Source organism: Hylobates moloch, unplaced genomic scaffold, assembly GCF_009828535.3.
Source record: "Hylobates moloch isolate HMO894 unplaced genomic scaffold, HMol_V3 SCAFFOLD_9, whole genome shotgun sequence".
In the NCBI taxonomy this organism is placed as follows: domain Eukaryota; kingdom Metazoa; phylum Chordata; class Mammalia; order Primates; family Hylobatidae; genus Hylobates; species Hylobates moloch.
Genome location: NW_026652284.1, coordinates 76,997,832 through 77,015,475, shown reverse-complemented (window position 1 = coordinate 77,015,475; position 17,644 = coordinate 76,997,832). Strand labels below are relative to the sequence as shown.

Genomic DNA, 17,644 nt, shown 5'->3' with positions numbered 1-17,644 from the left:
TGGGGAAAGCAAGCTTTTTTATTCCCTAAGAATAACTGGTTTTCAAAAATCATCCAAAATAAACCTCTTAAGACATTTCACCTCTGCTCTGAGTGTTTTAAGCTGGCCCTCTGATTACAAGATGTTCATGTGAAATCTCATCAAGATGCTTTCTTAAGATGAAGAATGTTTTATAAATTGTAATGGCTTTAATCAGCACCCTCTTTGAAGCTATTTAACTCTATGATGTAGCCCAACCATTGCTTCAATTATGTCATTTATCAACTCTGTATTAATTAAGTATCATTATAGAGATTGATTTATATACTTTTTCATGTCTCTCTCACCAGATGGTATAGCATTCTCCCTCTCTGACACTCCATAAACATCACCTGGATTCACTCATCTCTCTCTCTCCCCAGCTGAATGTTTAATCAGCTCTTAGTCATCTTCAAACTAAATTGCTCCTCTTCCTCCTCCTCTTCACTATACTCTGTCAATACAGTACACAAAGGCCAAGTGATATAAAACATCAGCCAGTAGTATTTCCAAAGCCAAGTCCTATCAACAACTCATTCCCACCTCAATGAGTTCATACTCAGTGTGGTGATGCAATTTTCACAGTAAAGTGAAGAGAAAGTCTTTTGCTTCCTTAGCTGATTAAAAGTTGCAGTCTCTGTTCAACTATCTGGGGCAATGGAGAAAATAACTAGGAAAAAAATGCATGTGTGGCAATGGGAATACAACAAACAATTTGGCCTCAGTAGAGTTACCTTTTGAATTATATTTTACTTGGGCTAATATAAAAATTACTTTGCATTCTTGAGCTCGCATACTGAGAAAGCAGGAGGCAGAAGTCCCAAGGTATACCGCATTGCAAGAAAGCCAGCCTAGAATTTTAAACTGCCTTGGGTGATCTAAAAAGTGGCAACAGAGAAATGGAAATGCTGAACTGTTTTTCTTGCAAAATATAAAGACCAGATTAATGGGACTATCTTACAGTTGCCTCAGACTCAAAATGTCTAGAAACCAAACTGGCCGGTTTCCCTCCAAGCCAGCTCCCTCTCCTGACCCCTACATTTCTTCTTCTCCTGTCCCCAAGCTGGGATCCTTAGAGCAGGGATCATCAGCTCAAATATCTATAGGACTCGAATAGGCAACATAAATGAATAAAGTATATCAAAAAGAGGGGAAAACTTGGCAGATAAGAGGGGGGACATCCCACCAACAAGAACGATTTGGTGGCTAATCTGCTCAGCTGAAGTTTGCCTAACGGAACATACAAGATATATCACCAAATCTGGTTTTTCTCTAAAACCACAAATCCTTATTGTTATTAGAAACTTATGATTTTTAAATTTGGGGCTGAACTAAACACAGATTCATCCTGTAGATTTTTATCCTTGCCTATCAATTTGGACCCACCCCTACTCCTTCCCCCTTTGAATCCAATCAATCCCCAAGTTCTAATGTTTTCATACTATGCCTCCTGCTGATTTCTTTCCATTCCAATTGCCATCATCTATGCCCTCATTACTTCATATCTGCATTATTAGAGGAGTATCCTGTCTTTCCCTCTCCAATGCATGCTATGCACAACGGCCAAATTGATCTTTCTAAAACAGTAGTTCTTAAACTTTAATGCGTATCAGAATCACCTGGAGGGCTTGTTAAACCAGATTGCTGGACCCCACTTCTAGGTTTTCTGATGCAACGTGTATTAGGTGGGGCCTAATAATTTGCATGTCAATAAGCTCCTAGGTAGGTTGATGATGCTATTCCCGGGACGACACTTCAAGAACCACTGCTATAAAATTCACCCCATATCTTTAACACAGTCCATGGTTCTCCATTTCCTCCACATTAAACTTAAAACTGCCTAATCTGCTACCCTGAATTCTTCAAGCCTGGTCTCTTCCTCTCACTCCAAAATTGCATTTCTCTGACCCCCTAGGAGGCCTGGCTCCAGCTAAACTGATCTGCTTGTGTTTTACCCAAATATATCATGCACTCCCACCTTGCTTTGATATTTACAGAGAGTCTTTACATCTCTTTTCTCTTGGTCAAGTCTGCCTTTTTATTGAACACACCCCAAATTTACACTGTCAGTGCAACCAACCCCAATCAGATTTCTGTTATCTCCTCTAGATTCCTATAGCATTAGCTCTCCAGGTTGCTTGGTACAATCTAACAGCATGGAAGTTAGAGCCAGAGACTCTGAGTTTGAATCCTAGTTCTTTCATTAGATGTGTAGCATGATAAGCCATTAATTATCCTGAACCTGTCTCTCCTTCAGTAAAAGAGATACCAATACAGTATCTACTTCTATTGGGTTACATAAAGAATTAATTGAGACAAACTCTTTAACCCTTTAGAATAGTACAAAGTCAGTGCTTAATAAATAGTAATTTCCTTTCTTTATCCCTTTCCCCCAATCATTCACTTAGCACTAAATAAAAAAAAAAAAAAAAAACCACTAATCACTTACATGTTCTTATCCCCTTCTCTTTTGGCTACATAAAAATATTTCTTGAGGACAAAAAATATATGGAATTCACCTTAGTAATCCCAGTACTTGGAAATTTCTGAGCACTAGGAAGCTCTCGAAATATGTACTAAACAATACGATAAATTTGAGAAATAATGTAAGACAAATTGTTCCATAGAGAAGCTTTCCTCTGTGGGACTTAAATCTCTAATTAATTGCATTTATTCTTAAAATATATTTCCCATGTCAAAAGTAAAGAAAGGTATTTTACCATCAGAAAAACTAAAAACGCTCTAATGGGGGGGGGGTCTCAGTTGATAATGGTGATGGAAAGAAGTGTCATTAGAAAAGCATTAATAAAGGGAAGATCTCCTAGAAGTAAAGTTCAGCCCAAGAACACTAATAATGGCAACACAGAGAATAACAATAATGAACCTGGAGACGATGCTGACAACAAGCAATGGACATTTTTTCAGGACATTTATCATGTAACCGTGTGACCACTGCAGACCCAAAAGGGCTGATGATATTGATGATTGTACCAAAAAGTGTCCAATCAAACTGGTCAAATCAAACTACCCTCCAGGGGATTCTCAAATATTGAATCCAAGCAGCAACAAATTATAATTTATATATATATATATATAATATATATATATATATTATGTTCTCTAGTGTTGCTGACTTCTATAATATTTTTAGATGAAATCCAGTATCATCCACTCCCCAGAGGTGAAATGCTTTTCAGAGAGAAGGGGGCTATTTTCCTTAATCAGCAACTCAAAACATCTTTGTTCATAAGTGTTGTGGCAGAATAAATATATAATCTGGCATATTGGGCATCAGAATATTTTCCTCCAAATGCAGAAGTACCCTAAAAGTTCAAGTTGTTTCAAACTTACTATACATAGGTTACATAGTTCGGACAAAGAGCACCAGGAACTGGGTCAGCTGGTTTGTTAAGAGAGCCCTGCCATGATTTATTCTACATCCTCAGACAAATTCATTCTTCCATAGACATTTCCTAAGTTATTACCATGTTTCAAACATTATACTAGATGATAGGAACCCAGAGGTTAAAAAATACATATAATCAACGTCTTTCTGGAACTTAGAGTCTAGCATGGAGACAGGCAATTGGGGCAGACTGGGCAGTATTTCACCAAATTCACTTTCCTTTCACCCTGGACATAAAGATAGGCCAAATTTCCTAGCCTCCATGTAATGGCATTCTGCCCAATAGAATGTCAGCAGAAGTGAGGTGTGCCATATCCAGGCCTAGACATGGATAACCATGGAAAATCTCCCTCTAGGTTATTGACTTTCTCTCTCCATCCCCTTATGTGTCAGATGAATGCAGAAGACTCTGCAGAGAACTCAGATCTCAAAAATGATAGGGCCACAGATGGAAAGGAGCAGAAGGCCACATTCTGACCACCCCCTTGAAACCATTATGTGAACATGCAAGAGACTCCTATTGTGTGAAGTGACTGAGATTTGAAGCTGTTTGTTACAACAGTTAGTCTACTCTACCAAAGCACGAACCAAAACTATCAATACTTCCAAGACATTATGATACAGAGCATGCACAGGACGATGTCTGTGGAAATACCAAAAAAGAGGTAACTCACCTGGGCCACAAGTGGCTATCAGGGAGGGATCCCCAGAGGAAGAAACTCATAAGTGTGTGGCAGTGAGAAGAGAAATGGAGGGTTGCAGAGCAGAAAGCATATGCAAAGTCACAAAACTCTGAGGAAATGTGGTGCATGGGAAAAGTGTTAGCAATTCCTGACTGCTGGAATGTGGAGTCACACTGGGAAATGGAGCTGCTCCGTGTGTAATTGTTGAAATGACTGATAAAGAGCAGAACCCAAGATACTCAGTGTCTGTTAGAAATAATGGACACAGAAAGAAAAAAGCAATAAAGGACCATGTGACTTAGAAGATGAAGGATGAGGTCAATTTTGAAAAAAATTGAAACTGAAATAGCTATGGAACATCCCAAAGAAGAATCCACAGGCAGGTGAATATATAGGCCTAGAGCTCACAGCAGTGGTATGGATGGGAGAGAGGGGTTTAGAAATGGCCACAATGCAGATTGTCTCAGCCCAAAATCTCCTTAAGCTGATTAGCAACTTCAGCAAAGTCTCAGGATACAAAATCAATGTACAAAAATCACAAGCATTCTTGTACACCAATAACAGACAAACAGAGAGCCAAATCATGAGTGAACTCCCATTCACAATTGCTTCAAAGAGAATAAAATACCTAGGAATCCAACTTACAAGGGATGTGAAGGACCTCTTCAAGGAAAACTACAAACCACTGCTCAATGAAATAAAAGAGGATACAAACAAATGGAAGAACATTCCATGCTCATGGGTAGGAAGAATCAATATCGTGAAAATGGCCATACTGCCCAAGGTAATTTATAGATTCAATGCCATGCCCATCAAGCTACCAATGACTTTCTTCACAGAATTGGAAAAAACTACTTTAAAGTTCATATGGAACCAAAAAACAGCCCGCATCACCAAGTCAATCCTAAGCCAAAAGAACAAAGCTGGAGGCATCACGCTACCTGACTTCAAACTATACTACAAGGCTACAGTAACCAAAACAGCATGGTACTGGTACCACAACAGAGACATAGATCAATGGAACAGAACAGAGCCCTCAGAAATGATGCCGCATATCTACAACTATCTGATCTTTGACAAACCTGACAAAAACAAGAAATGGGGAAAGGATTCCCTATTTAATAAATGGTGCTGGGAAAACTGGCTAGCCATATGTAGAAAGCTGAAACTGGATCCCTTCCTTACACCTTATACAAAAATTAATTCAAGATGGATTAAAGACTTACATGTTAGACCTAAAACCATTAAAATCCTACAAGAAAACCTAGGCAATAGCATTCAGGACATAGGCGTGGGCAAGGACTTCATGTCTAAAACACCAAAAGCAATGGCAACAAAAGCCAAAATTGACAAATGGGATCTCATTAAACTAAAGAGCTTCTGCACAGCAAAAGAAACTACCATCAGAGTGAACAGGCAACCTACAGAATGGGAAAAAATTTTTGCAATCTACTGATCTGACAAAGGGCTAATATCTAGAATCTACAATGAACTCAAACAAATTTACAAGAAAAAAACAAACAACCTCATCAAAAAGTGGGCAAAGGACATGAACAGACACTTCTCAAAAGAAGACATTTATGCAGCCAAAAAACACATGAAGAAATGCTCATCATCACTGGCCATCACAGAAATGCAAATCAAAACCACAGTGAGATACCATCTCACACCAGTTAGAACGGCCATCATTAAAAAATCAGGCAACAACAGGTGCTGGAGAGGATGTGGAGAAATAGGAACACTTTGACACTGTTGGTGGGACTGTAAACTAGTTCAACCATTGTGGAAGTCAGTGTGGAGAATCCTCAGGGATCTAGAACTAGAAATACCATTTGACCCAGCCATCCCATTACTGGGTATATACCCAAAGGACTATAAATCATGATGCTATAAAGACACATGCACACGTATGTTTATTGCGGCACTATTCACAATAGCAAAGAGTTGGAACCAACCCAAATGTCCAACAACGATAGACTGGATTAAGAAAAAGTGGCACATATACACCATGGAATACTATGCAGCCATAAAACATGATGAGTTCATGTCCTTTGTAGGGACATGGATGAAACTGGAAAACATCATTCTCAGTAAACTATCGCAAGGACAAAAAACCAAACACCGCATGTTCTCACTCATAGGTGGGAAGTGAACAATGAGAACTCATGGACACAGGAAGGGGAACATCACACTCCAGGGACTGTTGTGGGGTGGGGGTAGGGGGGAGGGACAGCATTAGGAGATATACCTAATGCTAAATGACGAGTTAATGGGTGCAGGAAATCAACATGGCACATGGATACATATGTAACAAACCTGCACATTGTGCACATGTACCCTAAAACCTAAAGTATAAAAAAAAAAAAAAAAGAAATGGCCACAATGTAGATTGTGGTTGAAGTCACATCTTCACAAGCATGAACCACATTCATAGGAGCATGATGAGGATACTCAGGTCAAACAGTCACAGTGAGAAGCCAGAGATATAGGGAAGGAATAGAGAAGAGAGTGAAAGGGTGTAAGAGTGAGAGTGACAGCAAGCAAGAGAGAGAAAACATGAGAAAGAAGTCATGGAAGCCAAAGAGAAGAAACACTGAAAACGCAGTTGATGAAGGCAAGTGCTTCATAAAAGTGAAGTAAGATGATGGCCTGAAAAATGTCCATTAAATTTGACAAGTAGGCAGTTATTTGCGACCTTAACAAGTCCTGTTTCAGTATTGGCAAAAGCCAGGCTATAATAGTCTGAAGAGTGAATGAAAGGTGAGGAATTAGAGGTAGGAATATAGAATACTCATCAAAGAAATTTAGTTCTAAAAACAATATGCTAGAAGTAGACAAACATAGTTTATCTCATTTTATTTTTGTTTTTATTTCTTGGGATGCAAAACTTAAACATGTTAATACATCTAATTGTCTGAACTTTTATTTCCCTATCAATAAAATAGGGCTAATAATGACCCTTCTGCATGAGCCACTGAATTGTTGTCAGAGCAAATAAAGTAACATGTGAAAGATTCTAAAGTGCTATGTAAAGTCCAACGTTATTATGTATTTATAAATGTTGAAAGAATAGAGTTATACAAGTTAAGAGTCCAGTGAAATATGGATTGGCTATAAAATCAGTGAAACATTATAATCAGTCTTAGAGGCTAGCAACAGATTCTGAAGTCCCTTGCTGGACAATTCTTCTGGTACTCCTAAGTTGTAGCTTGGGTTTCCAGATGTCTTCATTACACCAGAAAAAAAAAAAAAAAAATGCCAGTGAATCCTGGCAAATTACTGTGCATTAATTCATTTGGGAATTTACTAGTCTTATGAGTAGTAGTTCTTAAATAAAGGTTTCTGGCAATCACCCAGTTTCACAAAGCAACAGACCAGCTCCATAATTTAAGTCTCATAACCAGTGAAATCATGGTGAATGGCCACAGCTTGCTGAGTATGTTATTCCAAGGGGTGATGGAGGTATTATGGAAAGTAAGCTAGCCATTTTAGGACTTCCTTCCTGGGAAGCTTAATCATCCAAAAGAATATGGTCCAATCATTATTTCACTAGTCTTGAAACCTCTAAAGACCCCGCAAAGAACATTATTTTTAGCACTATCACATCAATGTAACTAGTCGTATAACTTTCTAACATGTAGTTTTAACATGCCCCAACCTCCTCCCCTGGGAAGATATCTTATCCCTGTATAAGGAAAATGTCTTTCCTTTTCCCTGCACTTTTGTACAACTCTCCTCTGACTGGGTTTCCTAGCTGCTGACATATGTTCCCCAGTTATTTTTATTTTCAGGGGTTTAGGGTGCTAATTAAGGTCAAGCAGCTGTGTCTCCAGTTCCAAACAGCAATTGTGAAGAATAAACTTCCCTTTCCAATAGATACTAAAAATCCAATCTTGAGAGCCAAACAAACCCTATCTGCTATTATTTTTGCATTTTAAAAAAAAACTTAGGCCAGGCTATCACACTAAAGTTATGCTTCTTTTCCCCATGTTTCTCAGATATTTTATCCTTAAGGTATGACACTGCCATAATAGCTATTAAACTAGACTGAACATCTACATCTCAGTTTTTAGACTTTTTATCCACTGTAATACTGAATTTCGTCCTAGGACTGAGGGCCAATAAAATTATTTGGCATTACCTCAATCAAGACTACAAAGAAAAAGACAAGTCTTATGTTACTCTCAAACAATATTACCAAATATTTATATGGACCTTTGTAGATAATCATTTACAGATAATTAAGTATCTTTTTCAAGTTGACCTCATTTAATCTCAAAATTATTTTGTACATTTGTTATTATTCTTTATCCCTGGTTAATAGAAGAAAATTATGAGGCCTAGAGAAGTTTAAGAAACATTCCTAAGACCACATAGTTGTTCAGGAGCAGAGCCAAGTCTGTATCCAAGGTCCTCTAATTCCCTAACTCTTCACTATACCATAGATGGCCCCCATCATGTCACCCACTCTCTTTTTACTCCACTTCTCTAGCAACATGGAAAACAGCTTGGCTCCCTCTGAAGTCATTAGGAATCTGATGAAATGCAGACATGAACGCAGTTCTTCCTCCAATGAAAATACATAATATATTAGTTATATAAGGAATGTAATGGGATCACTGTGGATGTGGAAAGCTTTAAAGCTTTTTAAAGGAATGCACAAATGATGCTTGGAATCCAGAAAAGCCAAAGAAGATATTACAAACAAATGACCAAATGTGGAATGGGTGTGTGTGTTTGGCGGGGGAAACTCCATGAACAATAAGTATTTTCACTTGAATGGTTTGTTTTTATTTCATAAGGACTTTTCCTTCATGGAAAACCCTTGTTTTTGAAAGGAGTTCAAATGAACATTATGACAAACCTGTAGATGGAGAAGGAGGCCACGGATCGAATGAGAGATGCCAAAGCCCCCACTTTGGCAGCTTCCACCGCCCCCTGCGTTCGGTATTGCACCGTCCTCGAGTAGTTGATGTAAGGTTGGTTATAAACAACAATCTTCCCTCTTGCTTCTGAGGCCCTTCTCTGCAGTTCATCGAAAGAGGTCACCACCAGAACTTCTGCTGTAATGCCTAGAAATAAAAGTCATGCAAGATTAACTTACAGTTTCCCATCAGCTGGGTTGAATTGGCACATGAAAGGTCACGTACATGCTCTTTCTGCTACATCTGGCAAACTGGTATAAGATCAAGGTTTTAGAGCCATTTACCATAGGAAAAAGATTGTGGGGTTAGCCAACTTCCCAAGAGAGTGAAAAGGCATTCAAAATAATATAACATAAAAATCATAAGGTTTTTCAACTCACTTGACCAGCTGGTATTAAATCACAAACTGCTTGAAAAGATAGCTTCTTTTTTAATTCTTTCCCACCCTAAGAAGTCACAAATTTCAAAGAATGATGCTAATCATTTATTTTTAAAAATGCATTTCAGAAAGCTCTCCTTAGGATTAATGAAACACATATTAATCTTTTTACATAACTATTTTGATATGTTGCTAAACAACCTACAACAACATCATACAAAGGATGCCAGTGTGTGAAGAATACTCTTAGAAGCCAGTGTTCTTCATAAATGAAACTTTTAACAAATGGTTAATGTAATCTCTCTCAAGAACCATAAAAAGTAAGCTTTCCTTCCTCCTTTGTATGAAAACATTCTTAAAGAGTGGAAACTTCCCATGCTTCCCAATTTACGGTACTTGTTCATCACCAAACACATAATTATTTTTCAAATAAAAACTTTGAAGATGTTGTGTAATGGTGCTATAATCCTGTTGTCTTTGTTAGAAGAGATGTCCCTTCTTTTCTCATACCATAAGACTTGCCCACATCTTCCTGATTAGGGAACGGCGTTTCACATCTTCCAAGAAATCATTCAAAATTTGCCGGACCATTAAAGATCCAAATTGATGGAGCAGTCAGAGTAAAAAGGAAAAAATATTTGGCAACAAAGGCCAGATGCAGTGGCTAAATATATCTAAAAGAAAGAAAGTGGTAGGTGCCTAGTGTTTTGTGGCTTTAGCCATGCAGTCATGAAGTATGTCAGTAAAAAACAAAGTATCAACATATATTTCCATATTTCCTTAATATTAAAAACTAGATAACTAAGTTTTTCTGAAAGCTTAACAAACATTAACTGTTACTTGGAAAATCCTTTTAAAATGCACTACAGGTATGCAAGAATTTTTGCTTTCAATATAGGCCTCATCATAACGGGCCCTTTGGGCTGGCTACTCCCCTGGTACCATGATCCAGACTGAATTTCTATTTTCACTTTAAAGTGATCGGCTACAGATCTATAGGTATGCCTTCACCAACACTGAGAACTCAATTTATAGTCTAAAAGAAGCAATGTATAATTATGGAAAGTAAGGAAAACACTAGCTTTTTTCATATAATATGCATGCATAAAAATACAAATAAGAGGCCGGGCGCGGTGGCTCACGCTTGTAATCCCAGCACTTTGGGAGGCCGAGGCGGGCGGATCACGAGGTCAGGAGATCGAGACCACGGTGAAACCCCGTCTCTACTAAAAATACAAAAAAAATTAGCCGGGCGTGGTGGCGGGCGCCTGTAGTCCCAGCTACTCGGAGAGGCTGAGGCAGGAGAATGGCGTGAACCCGGGAGGCGGAGCTTGCAGTGAGCCGAGATTGCGCCACTGCACTCCAGCCTGGGGGACAGAGCGAGACTCCGTCTCAAAAAAAAAAAAAAAAAAAAAAAATACAAATAAGAGTTTGGCTAGACAGATTTTGAGATTCATACATTTCTGAAACCTGGAGTTACCTTGAAATTTGACTGGTGTTATTGTTGGCATAGTATGGGAAGTTGGCTGATGGTTTTCAGCTGCTCCTAATGAATAACAGGTTAGATGGTCCACTCAAGGGATGTCACAACAATAGGGTAATTTTGGCATCTGGATTGGAGCCACTAGAAATGAAGCCAAACTTCTATAAATTTTCATAAGCCACTGTGAAATTAAAGTCATACGAGGGTTGTACTTCACTATGGTCTATGCTTCCATTCAAGTTTTTTTTGTTTGTTTGTTTTTTCTAAACAAACAAGAGAGTGGAGTCCTAAAGTGCCAAAACCTAATCTAGACACCACAGTTGCCAATGCAAATCACTAATAGCAGCTACAGGTCAAAACCTATCACTGTGAACTTGGAAGAAGGGTTTAAATTAATCTGTTTTTCTGAAAACTCACAATCATCTCTGATTCCTCTGTCTCCTTTATCCTCCATATCTAATCAATCCCCCAATACTGATCATTTTACTCCTTAGAAATCAATACCAACTGAAATCATGAACTCTGTTCAACCCCCTTACACTCTCATAGCAGGCCTTCATTACCTCTCTTTTGAACTACTACAGGTCTCTACTCCCTGGCCCTCCCATACCACCGGTGTCCCAGCCTCCAGCCTGAGTGAACAAGTCTAACTACTGAAGAGTCAGATCTGCCCCAGGCACCATCCCCAACCCCTCTTCCCCATTTCCGCCTCTGCCGAAAACCCATCATTTCAACATCCAAAGTCTGCCTACCTATACAGACACTCTTCCCTATACAGACACCTACCTATAAAGACACCTTTTCCCACCTTCATCATGTGACCAGTACCTATGTATCCCTCAAGATTCCATTCAAGAATCACTTCTTTAGGGAGCATTCCCTGGCCTCTTGCCTCTTGTAACATCAGGGAAGCCTGGATCAGGTACTGCCCTCCTCTGGACTTTCAGGGTACCTGGGACATATCCGGGAACTGACTTAATGAAACTCTCTCTACCCCTTAAACTGTAATTTCCTCAATTTGGGTCCATGTTCATTTTTGTTTGTGTGTCAAGGGACTAACCCAGTGCCTGGCGTACATGTAGCCAGTTGGTCATTAAGCACTTCTGGAGTTGTGCTGCTCCAAATAAGAGACTGCTGACTGGATCTAAAGCATCTCCATGAATGTTCAATTTTACCTTTAAAGTTTGATAGCCCTTCTCCCATAGGAACTCAGCAGTCTGATTCCCTTACACCTACAGTACAGCTGCAGAACAATAACCAAGCAAAAGAGGCCTTGGGGCACTCAGAATAGAAATAAAAATTCCAAGTACAAAAACTTGAACACAAGAAAGCTCTTCTGATCTCTTAGAGCCTGGTTACCCTTACTTTACACAAAATTCTACATCTGGCATTTAAACCTATCAGCTATGAGAAACAACAAATCAAAAAGAGGAAATAAGGTCTGAAAACTGACAACAGTACCACACAAAACAATGTTGGAGTCAGAAACATATAACTAACATTAAGAGAACTTTCTACAGTGACAGAAATGTTTGATATCTGTGCTAACACAGTAGCCATTAGCCACATGTGGCTATTGACCACTTGAAATGTGACTAGAGTGACTAAGAATCTGAATTTTTAATGTCATTTAATTTCAATTAATTTATATATACATTTAAATAGCCACATGTGGGTGGAACTCGCAATGACTGCAGGCTCAGGCCATTGCATAGGACAAATAGATGACAGCATCTCTTCTGGCCCTGAGGGACTTGCTTCATGAAAGTCCAATAACAGATGTGAGTCATGGTGATGACCTCCTCCAGCAGTCACAGACAAGGTGGGCCACTGTATTCAGTAGCCATTGTTTGGGAAGGCAGGGTGTGTACAAAATACTTTAGGAAGATTTTTGCTCAAATGGAATAAAATAAAACTAGACCACCTAGAAAATTTTACTCTTCTATATTAGTTTGTGTTGTGACACCTTATACCAAAGGGAATATTCATGCTTGCCTCCAAATCAGCAAGCTCTTACTCTACTGTCATCTCCCTTCTTCCCATCCTCCCATTCCAAAAGATAGTTCATGAAAACCTTTAAGAACACAAAACCTGGGTCATATTCACAGTAATGCCTACCCTAATGTCCCTATTAATAATTGCAACTCACTCCCAACCTCCTATACCTCTTAGCTTGTTTAATTTTTTTACAGCATTTATCAGTTTCCAGTTGTACCCCTACAATAATGTAAGTTCCAAGTGCCTGAAATAGTGCCTAGCACATAATATGTGAAACACACACACACACAAACACATACCCACAACCCACTGAATGAATGAAGAGAAACCGAAAAAATAAAAGTATAATACTCCATCCCTGATCACTCTCCAAAAATGTATACTTCCAAGTAACTTGCATATTTCTATAGGTCAGAATAATTGATGATGATATTAATAGTAATAGCTATATTTGAATGTCCATTGTTTACACTAATATTCACAGCAACTCTGCAAAGTAGTTATTATGAAGAGACTGAGGTGCAGAGAAGAAAGTTCACATAACTGCTAGGTGCTGAAGCTGAGATTTGTAACTATTGGATATCTGAATCCAGGGGTCATGCTCTTCCCATTAACTGCATTGTTATATTCTTTCACAAATGTAACAAATATCAAAAGAAAAGCTTGGCATTTTCATTTTAAGAGGAATTAGGAAGGAAAACAAATAGGTATATAAAAGTCTGCTTAAGTTGTCAGCAATTCTTTTCCTTAATCTATAAGAATCTTGCTCATCAATCAGGGTGCTGTTAATCACACTAGGTCCCAATCTCTTAATAAGGGAGTTGGGAGGGGTGTTTCATTCTCGGACAGGAGTCATCAGACTCTGTTAGAGTAATGAAAAGGATTATAATAGCTAATTTCTGAAGAGAACATGGGACTGAAGCTAAAAATACTCATTATAAAGTAACTCTTTTGGCTATAGTCTATTATATCACAAAAAACTTATAAAAATCCTCAGGTTCCTTTCTACCTTCGACAACCAATTTTCAAAACCAATCAATTTTTTTAAGCCACTTAACCTGTGTGTAATTACTACTGTGGTTGCCTAGCACAGACAACAGCTGCTGACTGCTGTGGTATTGGCACAGATCATCTATTCTATAGAGAATTTGATAAAGAGACTCCAATCTCAGTCTCTCCTGATTTGATTCTTCCCCAAAACCGTTAAGAATAAGAAGATAATGAAATAATCTTACAACATTTTCTACCATTAAAATAAAAAGACTTACAGACAGAAAAACGTGTCTATGGGCTCAATTTAATGTGGTACGTTTTAGAAAATTGATTCTGATTTCAGAAGTCTTAACCCCTGAACAGGAAATAGTCTAGTCCTACCCAAAGGAAGCCTAGCTTTCTACTCTTATCACATAATCTTCTAATGTGTGCACTATGCAAGGTAAGTAGGTCCATGGAATGACTGATTTTTCCAGAACTCAGAGTTATGGAGAAGAGAAACAATTGTTCTGGGAAACTCAGTGTTTTGGCTTGAAGTGGTAAGGAAACTGCACATTCATGGAAGGCAGATAAAAGAACATCACAACAGTTCTTTCTGAGTGTCCATTTGTTTATGGAGAATATTGTGATTGTGCAATGGCCTTACAGATCCAAATTAATTCAGCAAATGTATAGCCTTCCTACTGGGCCAAAACTTCATGCTGGGCAATGTGGACAATAGGAAGACAAGGAAATTCCAGTACTACCATTAAGGATTGTATAATCTGGAGGAGAAAAAAATAGGTAAACAATAACTTTAAAAAGAACATAGTCACATCACTAAATGAAAGTACAAAGTACAATTTCATGAGATAACATAAATCAGCATTAATTCTGACTAAGGGAAGAAATCTAGGAAGTTTCCTATAAAGAAGAAACTTTAAGAAGGCTTTAGAAGATTTCAGTAGCCTGAAAATGAGGGAAGGACATTTTCAGGTAGAGAACAAAGAAGAGAAGACAAAAATAGATGAAACACCTATTCTTTTACAGTGATTAGGAGGCTTCCTGCCAGGCCCCAAAACAGACAGTGGGACACTCTATGATCTTCCAACTTTTAACCAAGGTATTTATGGACCACCATCTTCATTCTGTGAATTCCAGAAAGAAAAGGAAAACAGTCTCTTTGAATAAATTTTCAGGGAAAAAAATTAAAACTCAGCTACTAGTTGAGAGAAAGAGGAACAAGGGGCAAAGTGCAACTCCAAGTGATAACTGAAGGCACATGACCCATCCTCTCCGGACTGTGTCTCCTGAGATCTGGCTTAAATTAGACCTGTTCTGTTGACCTTGTGAGAGAGCCCAGACCCCACTGCATCAAAATCCATGGGCACAATAAATTATAATTATCTCTAGAGAGCCAGCTGCCTGCCCTGTTGGGTGGTGTGCTGAGAGCCACTTGCTGTACTGATACCTGAGGACAAGCCACAAGAAAAGCATCCTCTCTGCTTTGATTTCTAAAATATTGAATTTATACAGAGACTTTTGTTATTTAGTGGAGAGATGCCTATCACAGGCCCATTATGTTCAATTCAACATGAAACGTAGGACACTCCAGTTTTATAAGAACCCAACTAGGCTGGGCGCGGTGGCTCACGCTTGTAATCCCAGCACTTTGGGAGGCCGAGGCGGGTGGATCACGAGGTCAGGAGATCGAGACCATGGTGAAACCCCGTCTCTACTAAAAAAATACAAAAAATTAGCCGGGCGTGGTGGCGGGCGCCTGTAGTCCCAGCTACTCAGAGAGGCTGAGGCAGGAGAATGGCGTGAACCCGGGAGGCGGAGCTTGCAGTGAGCCGAGATTGCGCCACTGCACTCTAGCCTGGGCGACAGAGCGAGACTCCGTCTCAAAAAAAAAAAAAAAAAAAAAAAAAGAACCCAACTAGCAACAAGCAGCCATAAGCATAGACTGCTTCTGGTCCTTAGAAATTGGATTGCCTTAAAATCCAAACTTTTCCCATTGTTTTTGCAGTAGCATGAACAGGCACGCAGACTTGAGTACCTTGATTTCTTTTAGTAATTATCACAGGGAATATTTATACTCTAAAACATGAAATATACTCTTTTCCAAAAACAACTTGTTTTGAATATGGTTGCTTTGAAGCATGGCTGACATGGTGGTTGCTTTCTCTCTAATCACTGGGTGTTTCCTTGTAAAGGTGACTAATGTGAGTGGGTGAGGGAGGGCTTTCATGAAAACCACCGTCATCTAACCTGGTAAAGTGAGCAGTAGGAAGGCATAATGCACCTCAGTCAGCATCAAGCAGTATTTACAGAGGAAAATCCAGGTGTGGCAATGGGTGGGATATGGAGGTGAGTTGCCGGCTACAGTAGACTAAAATGGGCTAGTTATCATGGTCTGGGGGTTATGGCTGGCTTCCCTGGGAAGCTGGGATGGGAAAAATGAGTGCCAATTGACTAGGAGACACTGGCTGGAGGGTGGATAGGAGAGAGGACTAAGATGAGAAAGTAAGCAGAAATTGAGGGAGAGAATGACGACAGAAGGCTGGCCACGTTTGCAGGGTGATATCACGTGGGAGACTTGTATTAAGGACTTTGGGTAAGGATAGGGAAGTCAGACAAATTCACATTCACAGTTAAAAATATCACTAGGCTCAGCTTGAGGAAAGGCTTGGAGGAAGTCAGAAAAGGTATAGAGGACTGTTGAAAGGACTACTGCCACATTCTGGGCAAGAGGTGACAGTGGCTTAGATTGGGACAGGGCAGTGGAGATAAAGCATAGTAGGCCACTTTCAGTAACAGCATGATGACACACTGTTTACTGCAATGGGGTTTTACACTCCAGCAAGCATAGTGCCCAAACTGTGTAATGATTGTTTTATGAGGGAAAGTTTTATATAAACTGAAATTTAGTCATCAGATCATTCAAAACTAAGAAGACATTTCTAAAAATTTTAAGTTGAATATTTTCAGTGAAACAAGCCAACATCTTACTCTAACTTAAAAAAAAAAACAGGGTATTTATTACATTATGCATTATTCAATATATGCTTAAAGCAGAGGATTTCTTTGTCAATAACAAGAAGTACCTATCATTACATACCCTGGCTTGAATGCTGGCTATAAAGCTCACCAGCCTTTTAATCCTGAATAAGGTACTTAACTTTTTTTCATCCTGTGAAATGGGAATCACAATAACATTGGCATCACCAGGCTTCTTGTGACCATCATATGAGATAATGGTGGTAAGATTGCTCTATGTTCCCTAAAGCACTATAAGACAAAGGTAGTTATTTAAGGGCTGTGAACATATATTTAGTGGGCATAAGCAGTAAGTATCTGGTTTATTTAAAATTTCACTTCAAGCCAAATTACCAGGAATAAAACAAAGTGGATATGACTTCAGTAAATATCAAGCCTACTTGGCTTAGAGTAGAGCTATTCCTTATAACATCAGACAGCTCCAGTTTTTACTAAAGCAATAATTTAGGTCCTATATCATAAAGATCCTACATCAGGCTGGACAGAAAAGTGGAGTATGCGCCATGGGTCTACTTGGCAGCCAAGAGTACAGAGGAAGTGATGGAGGGGTAGATGAGAGACGCAAGGAAGGGAGTTTTTGGAGAAAAAAAACAGCAGAAGAATAGGGCATAAGAGAAAAATATACCAGTAGCCCTGTCCAAAACAGACCTATGACATATGTTCCATTATTTCCTCTTGAAACTCATGCCTGCCCATTGCCTTGTAAACTGTGACATCTCA

General features: G+C 39.0%; 1 protein-coding gene across 1 annotated transcript in view; it reads right to left on the bottom strand.

Moving 5' to 3' along the window:
* The window catches only part of CPQ (carboxypeptidase Q), a 523,193-nt gene that overhangs the window by 331,355 nt on the left and 174,194 nt on the right, over positions 1-17,644 (bottom strand). The window contains exon 3 of the mRNA XM_032760098.2: positions 8,972-9,179. Within this exon, the coding sequence (XP_032615989.1) occupies positions 8,972-9,179 (208 nt within the window). The remainder of the gene's footprint in view (positions 1-8,971; positions 9,180-17,644) is intronic.